The sequence below is a fragment of the Chelonoidis abingdonii genome, chromosome 19 (assembly GCF_003597395.2).
Source record: "Chelonoidis abingdonii isolate Lonesome George chromosome 19, CheloAbing_2.0, whole genome shotgun sequence".
NCBI classification, from domain to species: Eukaryota; Metazoa; Chordata; order Testudines; family Testudinidae; genus Chelonoidis; species Chelonoidis abingdonii.
Window position 1 is genome coordinate 40,136,296 of NC_133787.1, and position 16,645 is coordinate 40,152,940.

At 42.1% G+C, this 16,645-nt stretch overlaps 1 protein-coding gene across 1 annotated transcript in view; it reads right to left on the minus strand.

Moving 5' to 3' along the window:
* FANCA (FA complementation group A) overlaps positions 1-16,645 on the minus strand; it is a 92,851-nt gene that overhangs the window by 41,306 nt on the left and 34,900 nt on the right. The window contains 12 exon segments of the mRNA XM_075073850.1: positions 6,349-6,425; positions 7,563-7,612; positions 7,696-7,756; positions 9,097-9,185; positions 10,106-10,165; positions 10,261-10,356; positions 10,785-10,895; positions 11,907-12,040; positions 12,754-12,895; positions 13,896-13,972; positions 14,463-14,575; positions 16,361-16,427. Of these exon segments, the coding sequence (XP_074929951.1) occupies positions 6,349-6,425; positions 7,563-7,612; positions 7,696-7,756; positions 9,097-9,185; positions 10,106-10,165; positions 10,261-10,356; positions 10,785-10,895; positions 11,907-12,040; positions 12,754-12,895; positions 13,896-13,972; positions 14,463-14,575; positions 16,361-16,427 (1,077 nt within the window).

Here is a 16,645-nt window from a genome sequence, read left to right on the forward strand (position 1 = left end):
CTCCAACCCCCAAAGGGTAGCACAAATCCAACTGCCTGCTTGCTAAATATGACCGAGCACTTAGATGTAGTTTTGGAATTTCCATTTTAGCAACTGACTCCCTATCTGCCACAACTATGCTTCATTCACTGCAGATGGTTCTATGCTCACATTCCAAGAGCCAATACCTGACTGAGTTTGGATCAATCCTATAGCAATAAAATTACCAGGCTCAGCCAAAAAGGCACTTAATATAGTTGCTTTCTTGAGGCTCCACAACATGGAACTCCAGTCTATCACCACAAAGAGAGCTGATAAAGTTTAATTTAGATGGGAAAAAAAATTCTCTTGATGACAGAAAATGATTTGCAGTAGAAACTGTAACAATATACATACCTCTCTGCAAACTCTTCCATTTGCAAAGTGACAGCCACCAAATTTTTAAATGTGATATCTAAAGAGTAATACACCTCTACCCTGATATAACGCGACTTGATAACACAAATTCGGATATAACGCGGTAAAGCAGCGCTCTGGGGGGGGGAAGGCAGCAGGGCTGCACGCTCTAGCAGATCAAAGCAAGTTCGATATAATGTGGTTTCACCTATAATGCAGTAAGCTTTTTTGGCTTCCGAGAACAGCGTTATATCAGGATAGAGGCGTGTGTGCAATTGTGTTCTTGTTGTTCGTCTGAGTTCAAAGATGACCATGACATCACTGATTGGTTTGGTTTCTGTGAACATGTGTGTAGCTGATCAGGCCAATTTGAGCTTTGAACTGTCTGTGGCACACTGAGCAAGAGATGCATTATGGGTTACTTGATTAACAGTGGACATGCTGCTGTTGTGAGATTTACGCTGCCGACGTGTCTGCTCTGCCTCAGTGGTTCTCTTCTGCTCACAAACTGTAGCTCCAGTATGGATGAGACTTCGCCAGGTAGAATGATCATGAGTGATATCTTCTCAAATATCTGGGTCAATGTCTAAATGTCGAGTCTTTGAAATATTTCTGTTGGCTTCCCTGAGCGTGCTTTCCCTCCTTTAACTCACCTTTTTCTGGCAGTTGTAAAAGCAGCAAAGAGTCCTGTGGCACCTTATAGACTAACAGACGTATTGGAGCATGAGCTTTCATGGGTATTTGAATATCCACTTCATCCGACGAAGTGGGTATTCAAAAACTCATGCTCCAATACGTCTGTTAGTCTATAAGGTGCCACAGGACTCTTTGCTGCTTTTGCAGATCCAGACTAACACAGCTACCCCACTGATCTTTGGCAGTTGTTCATCTGACATTCTGGTGACATGGCTTGCCCCTCTCATCTGTGATTTCATCAAGAGAATGGATGCTTGGAATACCTGCCCATATGAGAACCTCAATATCTGGAACCTTGTCTTGCCATCTTATCCTTATCAATACTTTCACATGGGCTGTCTGAGGATGAGTCCGTTTCATAACATGGCATTTATACACTGTCCGCATTTTGAATGCATACATCATAGTTGGCAAAATGATGGCTTTGTAAATGATGGCTTTGTAGACTTCAGTTTTGTTTGTTGACTAATGCCTCTGCACTCCCACACATTTGCATGTAGTTTGCCAAAGGCCAACACTTGCTTTAGCAATTCTGGCATTGGTTTCATCATCAATGTGAATTGCACATGATAGTGTACTGCTAAGATAGGTGAATTCGTCCACTGCCTGGAGGGTTTGGCCATTCACTGTGATAGTAGCTCTATGTAAGGTTTTCCTGGCACAGGCTGATACATCATTTCTGAGAGACCAAAATTATCACAAGCTGAAGAGAGAAAGTTTATACTCTGCTGCATGTGAGACTCAGATTTGGCAGTCAGGGAACAGTCATCAGCGAACAGAAGATCACAAATTATCACTTCCTGTATCTTTGTCTTTATCTGTAGTCTCCTCAAATTGAAAATTTGTCATCAGTCCGGTATCTGATGCCAATACCAGTGTCACAGTCACAAAAAGCATCTGTAAGCACGGCAGAAAACCTCATACTGAAGAGGATTGGGGTCAACACACAGCCCTGCTTGACTCCATTGATGACTGGGAATGGTTCAGATGACCCATCATCCATAACGCAAGGGACCATGCCATCATGGAATTCCCCAACAACCATGATGAATTTCTCTGGGCAAATGAATTTTGCCATGATCTTCCAAAGGCCCTCCCGACTGATTATAGTAAATGCTTTTTTCAGGTCAATGAAAATCATATACAGGTTGGAGTTCTGTTCGCAGCATTTCTCCTGACGTTGATGACCTGCAAACACCATATCTATGATCTTGCATCCTTTCCTGAAGCCAAACGGTCTCTCAGGGAGAAGTCCTTATCCAATAAGTTGCACAAGGCAATTCAGCAGGTGTCCTAAACGTTGTCTGCTTCACCTTAACCCTGGTCAGCATACTACGGCTGATGGGGATCCTGCTACAGCAGTCGAAAAATCACAAAAAAACCAAATACAAATAAGACAAAAGGTGACACCACTCACCATCAGTGTTTGGAATGCGAACACATTAATGGACTGTGTCATAAGTAGATAGGTAAGGGTTAATTTTCTTTTACCTGTAAAGTGTGGAAAAAGGGGGAACCAAACACCTGACCAGAGGACCAATCAGAGACCTGGATTTTTTTTTAAAGTCTGGGAGGGAACTGGAAACTCGGGGTCTTTTTGTTTTCCTCGTTGTGAGTAAACAAGCTTTTCTTCTACCTCCATCTTCTTCAAATATTCTACTAAACATCTGTGAGTACAAAGGAACCAAAGTAACGGCTGTGATGTGCTTTGATTTGTATTTACATGGGTGTTGAGTTGCTGGACTGGTGTAATTGGGCTCTCTTTTAAATCAGACTGTTTATTCCATTATTCTTATAAGCCATATTCCTGTATTGAGTTTCTTAATGCAGTATTATTGTTCTGTATTTTCTTTTTATATAAAGTTTCTTTTTAAAACTTGTGGGAGTTTCTTTCCTAGTGAGGCAGAGGGGAGAGGAATTTCTGTGCCCAGAGCTCTGTTATATCGGTGACAGGCTGAGGGGGGAGGGAAAAGCCCAAGCTCTGTGTCTTACTTTCCTATTGTCCCAGGGTGGGAAAAGGCTATGGGACAAAGGGAGGGGTGAATCTCTTGTGTGAGCTGACTAGGTTTGAATGCATAGCCTCGGGGAAGCTAGATTGCCTCTCTGGTTGTATTCAAAGGGAATAGGACAGCATCGCACCGGCTAACCCAGGAAAGGGGGGGGGAAAGCTGGGGGATGAGATAGAGGAGACCCGGGGCTCTGGGTCTTGAGGGGTCCCCAAGGAAAAAGTTGGGGAACCCAAGGGGGCCGAAACCCTGGAAAACTTTTGGCTGGTGGCAGCGAAATAAGATCCAAGCTGGGTATAAGCTTGGGAAGGTTCACAGTAAGCACCCAGATTTTGTACGCTAAAGTCCAGATTTGGGAAAAAGTTTACCACAGACTGCACAACAGCAGATAGACCAGAGAGAAGAACAGCTCTAGTTGGTAGAGAACTGGCCAGATGTAACATCTAGATAGTGTCCCTGAGTGAAACCCGCCTAGCTAAAGAACAACTTACTGAAAAAGGAGCCAGTTACACCTTCTTCTGGAGTGGCCGTAGCAAAGAAGATGAACATGAAGCTGGGGTTGGTTTGCCATCAAATACAGCTAGTCAGCAAGCTTACAAATTTCCCAAAGGGTGTGAATGCTAGATTCATGCTAATGAGACTCCCACTGTTTGGGAAAAGATGTGCAATCATCATCAGCCCCAGTGCACCCACCATGACTGACCCAGATTCGATCAAGGATAAATTTTACGAAGACCTGGGGTTGCTCATTGAAGAAAGTGCCCAAGGCAGACAAGCTCATTATTCTTGGTGACTTCAGCGCTAGAGTTGGTACAGATTATCAGGCATGGCCAGGTATTACTGGGGGAAAAAAATGGCCTTGGGAAATGCAACAGCAACGGGCTCCTCTTACTGAGGAAAATGTGCTGAACATGACTTTGTCACCAACACAGTCTTCTACCTGTCAAACTGTGACAAGATGTCTTGGATTCATCTGCACTTCAAGCACTAGTATCATATTAACTAGGTCTTGGTTGGATATTAGGAAACACTTTCACTAGGAGGGTGGTGAAGCACTGGAATGGGTTGCCTAGGGAGGTGGTGGAATCTCCATCCTTAGAGGTTTTTAAGGCTTGCCTTGACAAAGCCCTGGCTGGGATGATTTAGTTGGGGATTGGTCCTGCTTTGAGCAGGGGTTTGGACTAGCTGACCTCCTGAGGTCTCTTCCAACCCTAATATTCATGATTCTATGTCATTATCAGGAGAAGAGACTGACAGGATGTTAGAGTGAAAAGTGCAGAATGCTGGACTGATCAAAGGCTTATAGTCTCCAAGCTGAATATCCAGATACATCCTAACGCAGAGGTAGGCAACCTATGGCACAGGTGCCGAAGGCGGCACATGAGCTGATTTTCAGTGGCACTCACACTGCCTGGATCCTGGCCACCAGTCCAGGGGGCTCTGCATTTTAATTTAAATTTTAAATGAAGCTTCTTAAACATTTTAAAAGCTTTATTTATTTTACATACAACAATAGTTCAGTTATGCATTATAAACTTATAGAAAGAGACCTTCTAAAAAGGTTAAAATGTATTACTGGCATGCAAAACCTTAAATTAGGTTGAATAAATGAAGATTCGGCACACCACTTCTGAAAGGTTTCTGATCCCTGTCCTAGTGGAAGACCACAAAGTACAAAAAAAAAAGAGCACCCAAAAAGCTTAATCTCTCCAAATTAAAACAGGAGAATGTGAAACAGGCTTTTGCTGAAGAGCTGTGCAACTTGTAACAATTGATGCAAACTAACAACATCAAGGAAAATTGGGCATTGTGTACTCACCTGCATCAAATACCCATGCTTCCATCACACATAAACATCAAGATTGGTTTGATGAAAATAATACTGACAAAGGGAGACTATTGAATGAGAAATATCAGCTCCATAAGGCCTGTTTAGGAGACAGCATTTCAACATCTAAGAAGGCAGTCTTCAATAACATTAAGAGGATTCTCCAATGCAAACTTAGAGAGATGCAAAACTGATAGCTGAGCAGCTAGGCAGATGAGAGTCAGTCTTATGCAGACAGCAATGGTATGAAGAATTTCTATGATGCTCTTAAGGACAATCTATGGGCCATGGTCATCAGGGACATTTCCAATACTGAGTGCCTATGGCACCACACTGCTCATTGACAAAGAAAAAAAAAAGATAAACTGTTCTGCCCATCTTGCTGTAACAAATATCAAGCATCTATTAGCAAGGAGGCAATTGATCAACTGTCCCAGATTGATATTAACATCTCTCTTGCTGATCCCCCAACACACACTGAAACGCAAAAATGATGGACTTGCTGTCAAAGGATAAAGCACCTGAAGCAGATGCTATACCAGGGGTCAGCAACCTTTCAGAAGTGCTGTGCCGAGTCTTCATTTATTCACTCTAAGTTAAGGTTTTGCGTGCCAGTCATACATTTTAACGTTTTTAGAAGGTCACTCTCTATAAGTCTATAATATATAACTAAACTATTGTTGTATGTAAAGTAAATAATGTTTTTAAAATGTTTAAGATGCTTCATTTAAAATTAAATTAGAATGCAGAGCCCCCCCGGACCAGTGGCCAGGACCCGGGCAGTGAGTGTGCCACTAAAAATCAGCTTGCATGACACCTTCGGCACACATGCCATAGGTTGCCTACCCCTGTGCTATACCATAAGTCTATAAAGCCAGAGGCTTGCACATGGCTCTGAAACTGACTGAATTTTCCCAGTCAATGCGGACTCAAGGAACTATGCCCAAGGAGTAAAAGGTTGCATCCATCGTCCACTTGTCCAAACAAAAAGGTAACAGACAATCCTGCAACAACTATCAGGACATCTCTTTGTTGTCAATAGCCAGCAAAATTCTCACCAGAATTATATGTACACACCTGACTACTACAGAAGCTGAGGAGGAGGAGGAGGAAATCCAGAGGCCAATAAAGTCTTAAAGAAAAGCAAAGATCACTCTCATTTTTCTACACATTTTTATTACACCCAGCACCCTGGATGGTAGGTATCAAAGCAAATATATTTAATACAAACACCACCCTAATAAAATTCAGAATCAAACTACAATATATTTTGTTTTATGGATTAATAAAACACCAATCACTGTTGTCTATATATAGCGGAAGAATCTGATTTGTAATGCTTGGAAAAATTCCCATCTAAAAGGGCATCAGCGAAAACAGATGTTGAATCTTGGTTCATTTCTCTAACAAACTAATGCTTAAGTAAATATAGATATTTCTCACCTTGTAACAGTTTCTCTTTCAAAGAATGACAGGCTTGGATATATCTGGAGTACAAGTTTGGTGGAATTTTGTCAGCTCTGCAGTAAGAGAGAAAATTTTTGTCCATTTACATCATTTAACCTCAAAGTTCAGACTCATTAAAATAAGGGCATAACTATATTTCATACAAGAATTTTTTTCCCTATAGACTAGTAGCACTACAGCAGATACTGCACTTGAGAATGTTTTTATGATACCACCTGGCATAAAGCCAAGATAGTTGCACACTAGAGATTAGCAGTATTATACAATCTGTGGGGGTAAGAGTGCACAGAAGGGAGTGCAGTTATGGGACAGAATATGCACTCATCTCAAGTGCGAGACTGAGATCAAAGGCTTTATGATCTCCAAACACCTGATAGGCAGGTATACAATACTAAAATGTTCATTACAGTGTTAATAGAAGGATTAGATCAATTAAATCAGTTTAAGTTGTAACATGCAGCTAGGAGCTTGTCTGCACAGTGGGGTAACACACTCTATGTGGGTGTGATTTCTAACGCATACTAATATGCTTTAATTGGTCCGTGTAGACCCTGCTGGTGCACACTAAGTGTTTCCTAGTGTACTTTAACGTGGTACTGTTTCAGACAGCACTACATTAAAGAATACCAGCAGGGTCTATAAGGACCAATCAATGCTCAATATACTAGTAAACTTTAGAAATCATACAGTCCATTATTTCACCATATAGACAAGCCCTATGTCTTAGATATAGTTTGGAATTAAGAGACACGATTGAATGCCTCATTTGTAGGCATTCATATAGAAATGTTTGTTTTAAAGTCAGCTACAGAAAAGTTACTAGTTTTGAAACAGGTTTATTCCCACTGGGCAAGAAAATGTCAAACAGTCAATATTCAGGAATAATTGCATTCTTAACATAAGATATGTCCTCCTTAGACACTATCCTGACAAACTATAAAAGCAGATCTTGAAGAATTGCCTTTGCAGCAAACCCATCCCCAGCAGCAAGGCACTGTACCTGCCAAATGAAACCAGGTGTCTCAGAGGGTGAGAAATCCTACCTATGAGGTTAGCTAGTAGGTACCATTTTGCAAACAAGGTATCACAGCGCATGAACCTCAGATAACCTGATTCTTTAGTCAAACACTCCCAACACATAGTCCGGAAAATCAGAAACTCCCTTTGCCTCATGTGCTTTATTTTCATACCTCTTTAAGGAGTCTATAAAAATGATGCGCAAGTCTGGAATTTCAGGGAGCTGTAACAAAAAGCAGCCAAGTCAGAAATGCTTTTACTACCCACAAACATGTTTCCAAATGAAAGGATAAGAAAAATACTAACCACACGTGGCATGAGTAAAGCAGGAATAAAGTGGGAAGTATAATAGGGTCTTCTGAAAATACTAAAACAGAAGGTGAAAAGATTAGCAACTAATATGGAGGGTAATTTCGTTAATATCTTAGGAATGATTTCTGCTTGCTACACAAATAAGAATATTTGAGTATAGTTGCTTCAGTTAAAAACCAGAACAAATTTTATTAACCATAAAAACTCAGCAATTTAAAATGGAGAAATACCATACCCGTGTTAACTATTCTTAGTGTGGGGTTTCCTTATTATTAGCTTCTCAGAGGATAAAGCAGGGGTCGGAAACCTACGGCACACGTGCCAAAGGTGGCACGCGAGCCAATTTTTGATGGCACATGGGGCAGGCTGAGCTGCTCAGCCTGCCACCACTCTGGGGTTCCCACTGCTGACCCTTGCCAGCTAGGGTCCCGCCACCAGTCCCACTCAGCACCCGCTGCTAACCTGGGTGAAGGAACCCCAGGCTAGCAGTGGGCCGAGACCTTGGCTGGCAGGAGCCGGTGGCTGAAACCCCAGAGCAGGAGCAGGCGGAGACACACAGCCTGCTGCCACTCTGGGGTTCTGACTCCTGGCCCCTTGCCAGCCAGGGTCCCCATCGCATCCCCACTCGCCTTGCTTCCGGTTGGAGTTCCAGCGCAGGACCCCTGCCAGAGAGGGTCCAGGCCTCTGGCCCTACCAGCCACCAGCTCCACTCACCTCAGATGCTGATCTGGGGTTCCAGCCGGTTAACAACTGATCACTCAGAAGCCTGTGTGCAGCTTAAAGTATCCAAATCGTATTGGAAAACTCAGCAAGGAAAAGCAAGGGCAAGGATCACACTAAACTAATAAGATCTGCATTTTAATTTAATTTTAAATAAAGCTCCTGAAAGATTTTGAAAACTTTGTTTACTTTACATATAACAGTAGTTTGGTTATCTATTATAGACTTATAGAGAGACCTTCTAAAAAAATGTTAAAATGTATTACCGGCACACAAAGCCTTAAATTAAAGTGTATACATGAAGACTCGCACACCACTGCTGAAAGGTTGCCAACTGCTGGGACAGAGTCCAAATTCCCAGTTAGTATTCATAGCATGAAACACTGGGTTTTCACACAGTGCATTCTTATAGACATTGTTTTTTGATTTTTAAAAATCCTCAAAAGATGGCTTTTTAACGGAAGCGGTGTCTTTCCTTCTGTGTACGTATGGCCTTTTTATCCTCTGAGTATCATTGAAACAAATAGCCTGAGCTTAGAGGATTACTGCAGCACTGGATAAATTAACAAGATTTAAGTGCTTCTTTGCTTCCATCCTAAAAAATTCTCTCTTATTTTTAATCTGATGTGCTCTTGAAACAGAATCTTTTGAGCAACTTCTAGAAAGATACCATACCTGGCCTCTATCACACTTGTTGGGATCTTCCCTGTATTTTCAAAGATCCGAATAGCCTTCTCAACATCTTCGAGTGCCTGGCTTTGGGGCTGGCTCATGCAGGTGACAAGGAGGGAATAATATAGTGAAGTCTTTAGCATAACAGAGTAAATCATTCTTGCTTAGTAACAGTGGTCTTATTTTTACAGCACAGAGACAAAGGGTGCAACTACATAACTGAAACAGGCTGGTATGGAGAGGAACAGTGCAAGTATACTGGGAAGGCTGCTCTATCTTCTGTATTTCATGTGCTTTGGTTTTTGGGATGGGGTTGAATTCAGTGCTCATAACCTTTCACTTAATTGCATTGGCTAGAACTAAACAGAATGCAGGGTATGGCCATCTAGGTGTCTCTCAAGCAGGCTGCTAATCACATGAAGTTGCAACAACTTGTGGCATTCTCTCAATGTGAAAACATACCTAATGCAGATGAGGAAGAGACTAGATGACCCTTTCACTAGGGACGTAAATAGAATTTGATCCTCCTAAGAAAAACCACCAATGTACTGAGCTGCTGCACCACTGACAATAGCCTTATTTCATGCACTTTAAAATGAATTCAGTTTCTTTACTTATTTCCACATTCCATCTGTATGTCCTATTGCATTAACAACTCATCAAATTACAGAAACTATAGAAGAAAGTGAGACTCAAAGGGATCAAGCCAAATATTCCCTTTTTGATTAGTATTATTCAAAATATATCATAAACAGGACAGGATAAAACTACAGTCTGTAGACAACTTCCCCCTCCTTCCCCCCAGTGGATTATTCCCCTTAAATGTGAGAGTCATGTAGATTCTACAGCAAACAGATGCTATACAAAATTCATAATAATAATAATTTACTGAGCTGATATATTGCACAGCTTTTCATGTAGCCAAAAATGCAGTGTAATTTTATACTGAGAAGTGTTACCACAGTAACAAAGTATAATTTACTGGAAGTCCTCCTGGAAAATCCTCCACTACCTGCACAGCTTCCTTTGTTGAAGATAAATCCTCATAGAGCCCCATGTCTTCTATAGCAACCTGTAAGAGTCACAAGAAAAAGGAAAATGTCACAGAGCAGTTGATATTCTGATGGAAAAGGAGTTTTCAGGTGGAGGAGAATGCTTTTCACCAACCTTGAGATCAGCCAATCGGGTTTTGGCCAGAGTAATATATTCCAAGAGAAAGGGACGGTATTTTGTTGGCACAAAAGGCGGATGCATTATATGGACCTAAAGAGTAAAATTCAAAGCAAGGTTTATTATTTTGACAGCATACAGAAGCCAGCTTCTGGTTCATCTCCTTACAGATTCCTGGGAGCTTTGAAGCTAGGCAACGACAAAGCACTGTTGCCTGCTTAAGAGCTCACAGAAAAGCCAGTTATATGGCAAAGGAAATCTTTCCGCATACAAAATTGCTATGAATTTTAATTTAGTCTCCTGAGGTACTCTTTCTTCATTGTGTCAAAGCATTAAAATAACTCTCTGCTAGTTTATTTTAGAGAGAAAACTTGGTCCTGCTTCTGAAGTTCATATTGAAAGTTGTAATTATAATCTGGTCCAGTCAAAGGCCATGTGACCTTAGTTTGATAAACTGAAGCAATCTGAAGTAGGCCCCTAACAACCCCACAAGAAAATGATCCCTATAAGATGCATCTCACCTTCAGATACCGGGGTGCTTCAAAGGGGACCAATTCTGACAGGAACTCGAAGAGAAAGACCAAAGCCTTCTTACTGCTACCATGGTAACCACTGGCATTTCCAAAGGAAACCTGAAAGGGGAAAAATCTGAATATTGTCTTTCTGCCTTGAGAAAATTACTACCACTGCACCCTGCTACACTTAGTGTAGAAATTCCATCTACCCTATAAATCTTATCTGCCCAGATAGTGTTTCTGCAAAAAGATATTCAAAAGGATATTATTTATAAAAATCAATCTCTGCCAGAAAATCTACCACGGTAAATATCAAAGTTTGGGTTTAATGCTGTCTTGTGAGGACATTTGTAGGTAGTTAAATGAGGTAGTATAACTGAAGGATTTGCAACAGCAAATGCACAGGTTTCTACACAGAGTAAATATAGCTTTGCTCTGATACACTTAAGCATTACAGAGATAATAAACCCATCTATTGAGATCACAGAAAACAAAGAATCAGTTCACTTTTCAATAAACCCTAAATATTTCACCATCAAAAGCTTCAGGACATATTTTCAGACCTTTCAAGCCAATATGCATGTACAAAAACGCATGCGAATTTGTTTGCGTAAATTGCACACACATTTACCCACAACTGTAAAAGCAAATGATCCATTATCCTAATGGAGCAACACATGCAATTACAAAAACCGCATACACATATTTGGTAAACAGGAGTACCTTACACATGCATTTCTCTAGCCTACCACTTGTGTTAATGATGATTTCAATTATCATGACTGTAACAAATGTTGTGCAAGAAGAGAGATTTCTGACCAATAAATGGAGAAGCCAACTTGTAGTTACGGAGGAAGGAAGGAAAGATCAGAGAAAGCTAGAATAACTAAAGAAGAAATTTATTTGTAAATACAAAAGGCAATATTTAAGACTAATAATGTACAGTATCACCAATATCAGGATCATCAATTCTTGCTCTATTTCTACACCAGGCTGACTGACTGAAATGAAGATCTTCTTGTACAGGTTTATATCAACCCATTCTTTCCAGCTGTCTCCCTTGTACACACTTCCTCTTCAGTTAAGGAATAAGATTCCCAGTCATAAGAAGTCCTTCTTTATTCTTACCTTAAACCATTCAGCATAAGGCATGAACACAGCAGGACCCTCCAGGGCAGCCTGACGAGCTATCAAGAATGCAGTGATCATGTTTTCCATATCGTAATTCTCAAATGCTTTTATCAGCAGACTGCTCAGGAGGTCTAGAAAAGGTATAACAATAGCCCAAACACACTAAATATCTGTGGTAAAAACTTAATGGAATCTTGGCAACGGTGTTGGATTACTACTACAATAAATGCAGCCAGTTATCTGTGATAAAAGAGGTCTGGGGAACAGTGACAAGTGGCAGCACATAATACTACACCACCGATTCAAATCTGGGAGAGGCTTTGGGACTCGATCTTAATATCTTTTCATATATAATAAAAAGGCACTTTTGCTATTCTACATACCCTTTAGGCTCTACAGTGCTCCAAGCACTGCACAGAATACAGCAACTGAATGCATAATAGGAAACTCAGAAAAATGGAGTCTAACTACTAGTATCACATTGCAAGCACACACGTGAAGGCAGCAATCAGACTCTACAACACCCTATAACCACATCATCAATTAAGATGGTTTATCACATAATCACTGCTAGCTGAATTTAAAATTTGAGAAATGGGAAAGTCATAGGATGTGGCATGTGCATCAAGGTGCAACTTGGAGTATTTGACTGGAAAAGCAGAGCTCCTGAATTGTTCATTACCTTATAAACACAGCAGACAATTACACAATGTCTGAAGCCATCTAAAATCAGTGATTATAAATTTAATATTCTAATGGTAATTATTGTTGACTGTTCAGCATTTGGAAAGCAAGAGACAGCAGTGCACACAAGTTCCCTACCAAGTTTCATAGTGCTCTGTACCTTTAACCAGCTGCTCTGCTTCAGTCTGGCAGACTACCAATGTAGAAAAGCAGGACAGCACGTGCTGCCAATTCACCTCATGAGTCTCCAGAATCTGCTGCAAATGACACATCAACTTCTCTGCACTGAATGCCACAAACAGCTGGAAGATAGGAACAGTGAATCACTTTAGCTATGAATTCTAACATTCACTAGAGTGAAATCCACCCCAGACTCTCCTCTCACAGGACACTCCAGACTTCATTAATAAGGCAATTCCCTTCTGCCTGATTTTCTGACAAAGCTACATGTCCAACACACCAGCTTCCCAGAGGCCTAGCCTTTTTGACCCTATTACTGCTACAACAAACAGCAATACTCCCATTTTCTTCAGTGGGAGCAAGGTCAAGTCCGTTAACAAAAACCAAACCACCCAAGTACCCTGCGCTCACCACTTTATTTATTTTTTTAGTTACTGTTATTGTTACATGCTGGAAAAATTAGTGCTTTTACTTCCATTCTCCCTCCTTTATCCACACACAGTTGTGCAAAATTAATCAGAACAAAATCTTATGACATTCTCTTTCCACCACACTGTTGCCTACCACTATTAGATGATCCAGATTTTGAGACTGAAATACACTGTTCTTGAGAAGTCCCATCTCAATCTAGAGCAGTGGTTCTCAAACTTGGGCCACCACTTGTTCAGGGAAAGCCCCTGGCAGGCCAGGCTGGTTTACCTGCCACGTCTGAGGTTCGGCCGATCGCGGCTCCTGCTGGCCACGGTCCGCCGCTCCAGGCCAATGGGGGCTGCAGGAAGGGCAGCCAGCACATCCCTCAGCCACACCGCTTCCTGCGGCCCCCACTGGCATGAAGAGGCGAACCGCGGCCAGTGGGAGCCACGATTGGCCTAACCTGTGGACGTGGCAGGTAAACAAACTGGCCCAGCCCGCCAGGGGCTTTCCCTGAACAAGCGGCGCCCCAAGTTTGAGAACCACTGATCTAGAGTATATTAGCATTTCAACAAGAAAAATCAGTACATAAACTGGAGTAAATATATTCTTAAACCAATTTTAATACATCGAGCAGTGAAAGTTTTCAGAAATTGAAGATGTGCAAAAACAAACAATATTCTCTTTGCAAATCTTAGAAGACAGACATACTTTGCGATACAAGGTAGTAAGCAGTGGGCAGGTTCTTGCAAAGCTCCACTCTCTCTGCATATGAATGGCATCAGATGCTGCATCCACAGGAAAGAAAACAAGATTTTTTTACCACGAATAGTTAGATAAAGAATAAAAACATGAAACCTCCCTGAAATCTGGCATCCAGATATATTTCAGACAGTGATTCACAACCCTTCCTCACACTTTAACTGACAGCCTGCAATTAGCACTATGTGTAAACATCTCCCAATTCGCAGGCAAGTGGTGCCACACCACAGTTCAATGGGGCTATTTTCCACATGCTTTGCAGTCCAAATGTATTTCTTCCTGGACAAGTCATACTTTAGAGTAGGCACCAAAGACCAGCAGCCCTCTTACTTTAAGATTTGATGTAAGCCAATAGAAAATAACCCACACAAATAAAAAAAGTGGCATCAAGCATTGGGGAGGACTGTATTGTACACTTAGAAACCAAATCTTTCCTGTAACTGTATCACATTACAGCCGAGGATTGACACACTAGCTACAGCATGAAGAGCTAGCCTTTCCTTCCTTGATTCCTACCTTTCAACAAAGGATTGTAGGTAAGAATCTTAGTCAGAGTGTGAATGAAGAACTGTTGCAGAGACTCTGGAAAGCTGGTGCTTTTGTACATTGTCAGAGTGAATATGTTCAGCCTACGAATGAAAACAACAAAAGAACTGTTCAGGAACAATAAATGGGAGCCATGATCCACGATGAATGGAGCACAGTTGATGACTCTTTCCCTTAAAATTTGTTTTCACCAATCAACTGCCAAAACGAATAAAACATTGACAGACTCTTATAATACATACAAAAAGAGATTACTGTGTATTTTGCTCAAACTATCAGCTTACACAACAACAAAGGATGGAACTGAAGACTGAAAGATGCATATGTAAGCAGGGGAATGGTCCTGCTATTCTGAGGAACTTTCCTGGCTTCTGCACAACCCCGGTGATGTGGGCTGGCAAAAGGATCTGAGTCCTCGCTCCCACTTCCTTTACCCAGAGGCCTCCCTGCCCTTGAGGACTCCCCTTCCACTCTCCTGTCTGGCAGAGTCCTCGTAACCCCAACAAGGCTCGGCCCAGGATTCCTGGGGGGCTCAACACCCAGCCCTGCTGTGGTCACCTGGGACAGGGGCTACCGTGTCCCCACTCCAGGGTAGTCTCTCTGCACTGCGCACCTCCCTGACCCACTGATCATTTCATACAATTTAAAGCAAACACAAGTTGTTTAATTAACAATTAATTTAAAAGAAAAAAAGAGTAAGGAAAAATGGGAAAGGTTAAAGGAAAACACATCACCCTGCTCTGTGGCAGGGAACATCACAAATAGTGTCTCTGGACATCAGGGTACTTCACAGTCTGTTCTTTGTGGGTCCCAGGTCTCCTCAGGCCCTGGCAGTGCTTTAGGGATGCTGCGGGTTAGACACTTGCAATGGTGGTGGCACACACCTCTGGGCTTTGGGTGGTGGAACTCTTCTTCCCAGTGTCAGCCCCCCATCAGGTTAAGATCCCCCTCTCAGTCTGGCCTGCAAGGACCCTTGGCTGGGGGTGTCTTTTTGCACTGGGCCCTTTGCCCAAGGTCCCCCCTTGGCTGGCCCCAGTTGCTCACCACACCTGGCTCTGTGGCTGCAGCTCTTCCCCCAGCATAGGATCTGCTCTCCCTGGGCTGTCTCTGGCTCTGTGACTCTGCTCCCAACTCTGACCTGCTTCCTGGGCTGCTTTTCTGGCCCCTCTAGGTCTGGCCCGGCTCTGCTCCCCAGCTCAGCTTGGGCCCCTGCCTTCTCCTTAGCTCGGCCTCATTCTGTCTGACCCAGGCAATTCCAGCTCACACAGGGGACGGGATGGGACCTCTCTGGCCTCCTGACTCCCTGATTAGCCTACCTGCCCTATCAATCAGGCGCTGAGGCTGACCTGGAGCATTGGCCTCTCCCCATTCTTTTAGTGCTGGGAGCTAGCCAACCAAAACACCTCACTGAATGTTAGTAAGGGGGCAACAGTCCCCTTACACATAGCAGGAATGCTGATCGGGAATAGGACCAAAGCAAGACTAAGGGTGTCTGGAAGCAGGAAGTTCAGGAGGAGAGCTGAACTGACGGAAGCTGCAGGGGACAGGAAGATGAGAACTAGGGTAGGAATAACTGCTGGGAAAGTCACAGAATGCCATGTGGGGATACCATACAATTCAGGACTGGCACCTATGTTGCCAAAGTATACTTTACTACACTTACATTTATTTTCTACAGATACCATTTATGGTGTTTGCATATGTATATTTGATGAGGGAGGGGAATGCCAAAAATAAGTAGCCATACTTTTAAATTATTTGTAAACAGGTTAAAATATGCTCATTTTATAATTTTTTATGTCTACAGAAAACAGACATGCAACAGTGGGAAAAAGCACAAACAATACTCACAGGAGGAGATTTCTTACCAGCATTTCACAGCCTGTAATTTAGAAGAATCTTCCTGTTTTTCATTAGCAAGAGCATCAAGTACCCCTGATTCCCCAAAATAAAAACAAAAACAAAAAAAACACAAATAGTCAAAGGAAGAATGTCATAAATAGATAGCTAAGGGTTAATGTCTCTTTCACCAGTAAAGGGTTAGCAAATAGTGACCTGCCACACCTGACCAGAGGACCAATCAGGAAACAAGATGCTTTCAAATCTCAGTGGAGGGAAGCCTTTGTTTGTGGTTTTTGGGTTTTGTTTGTTCT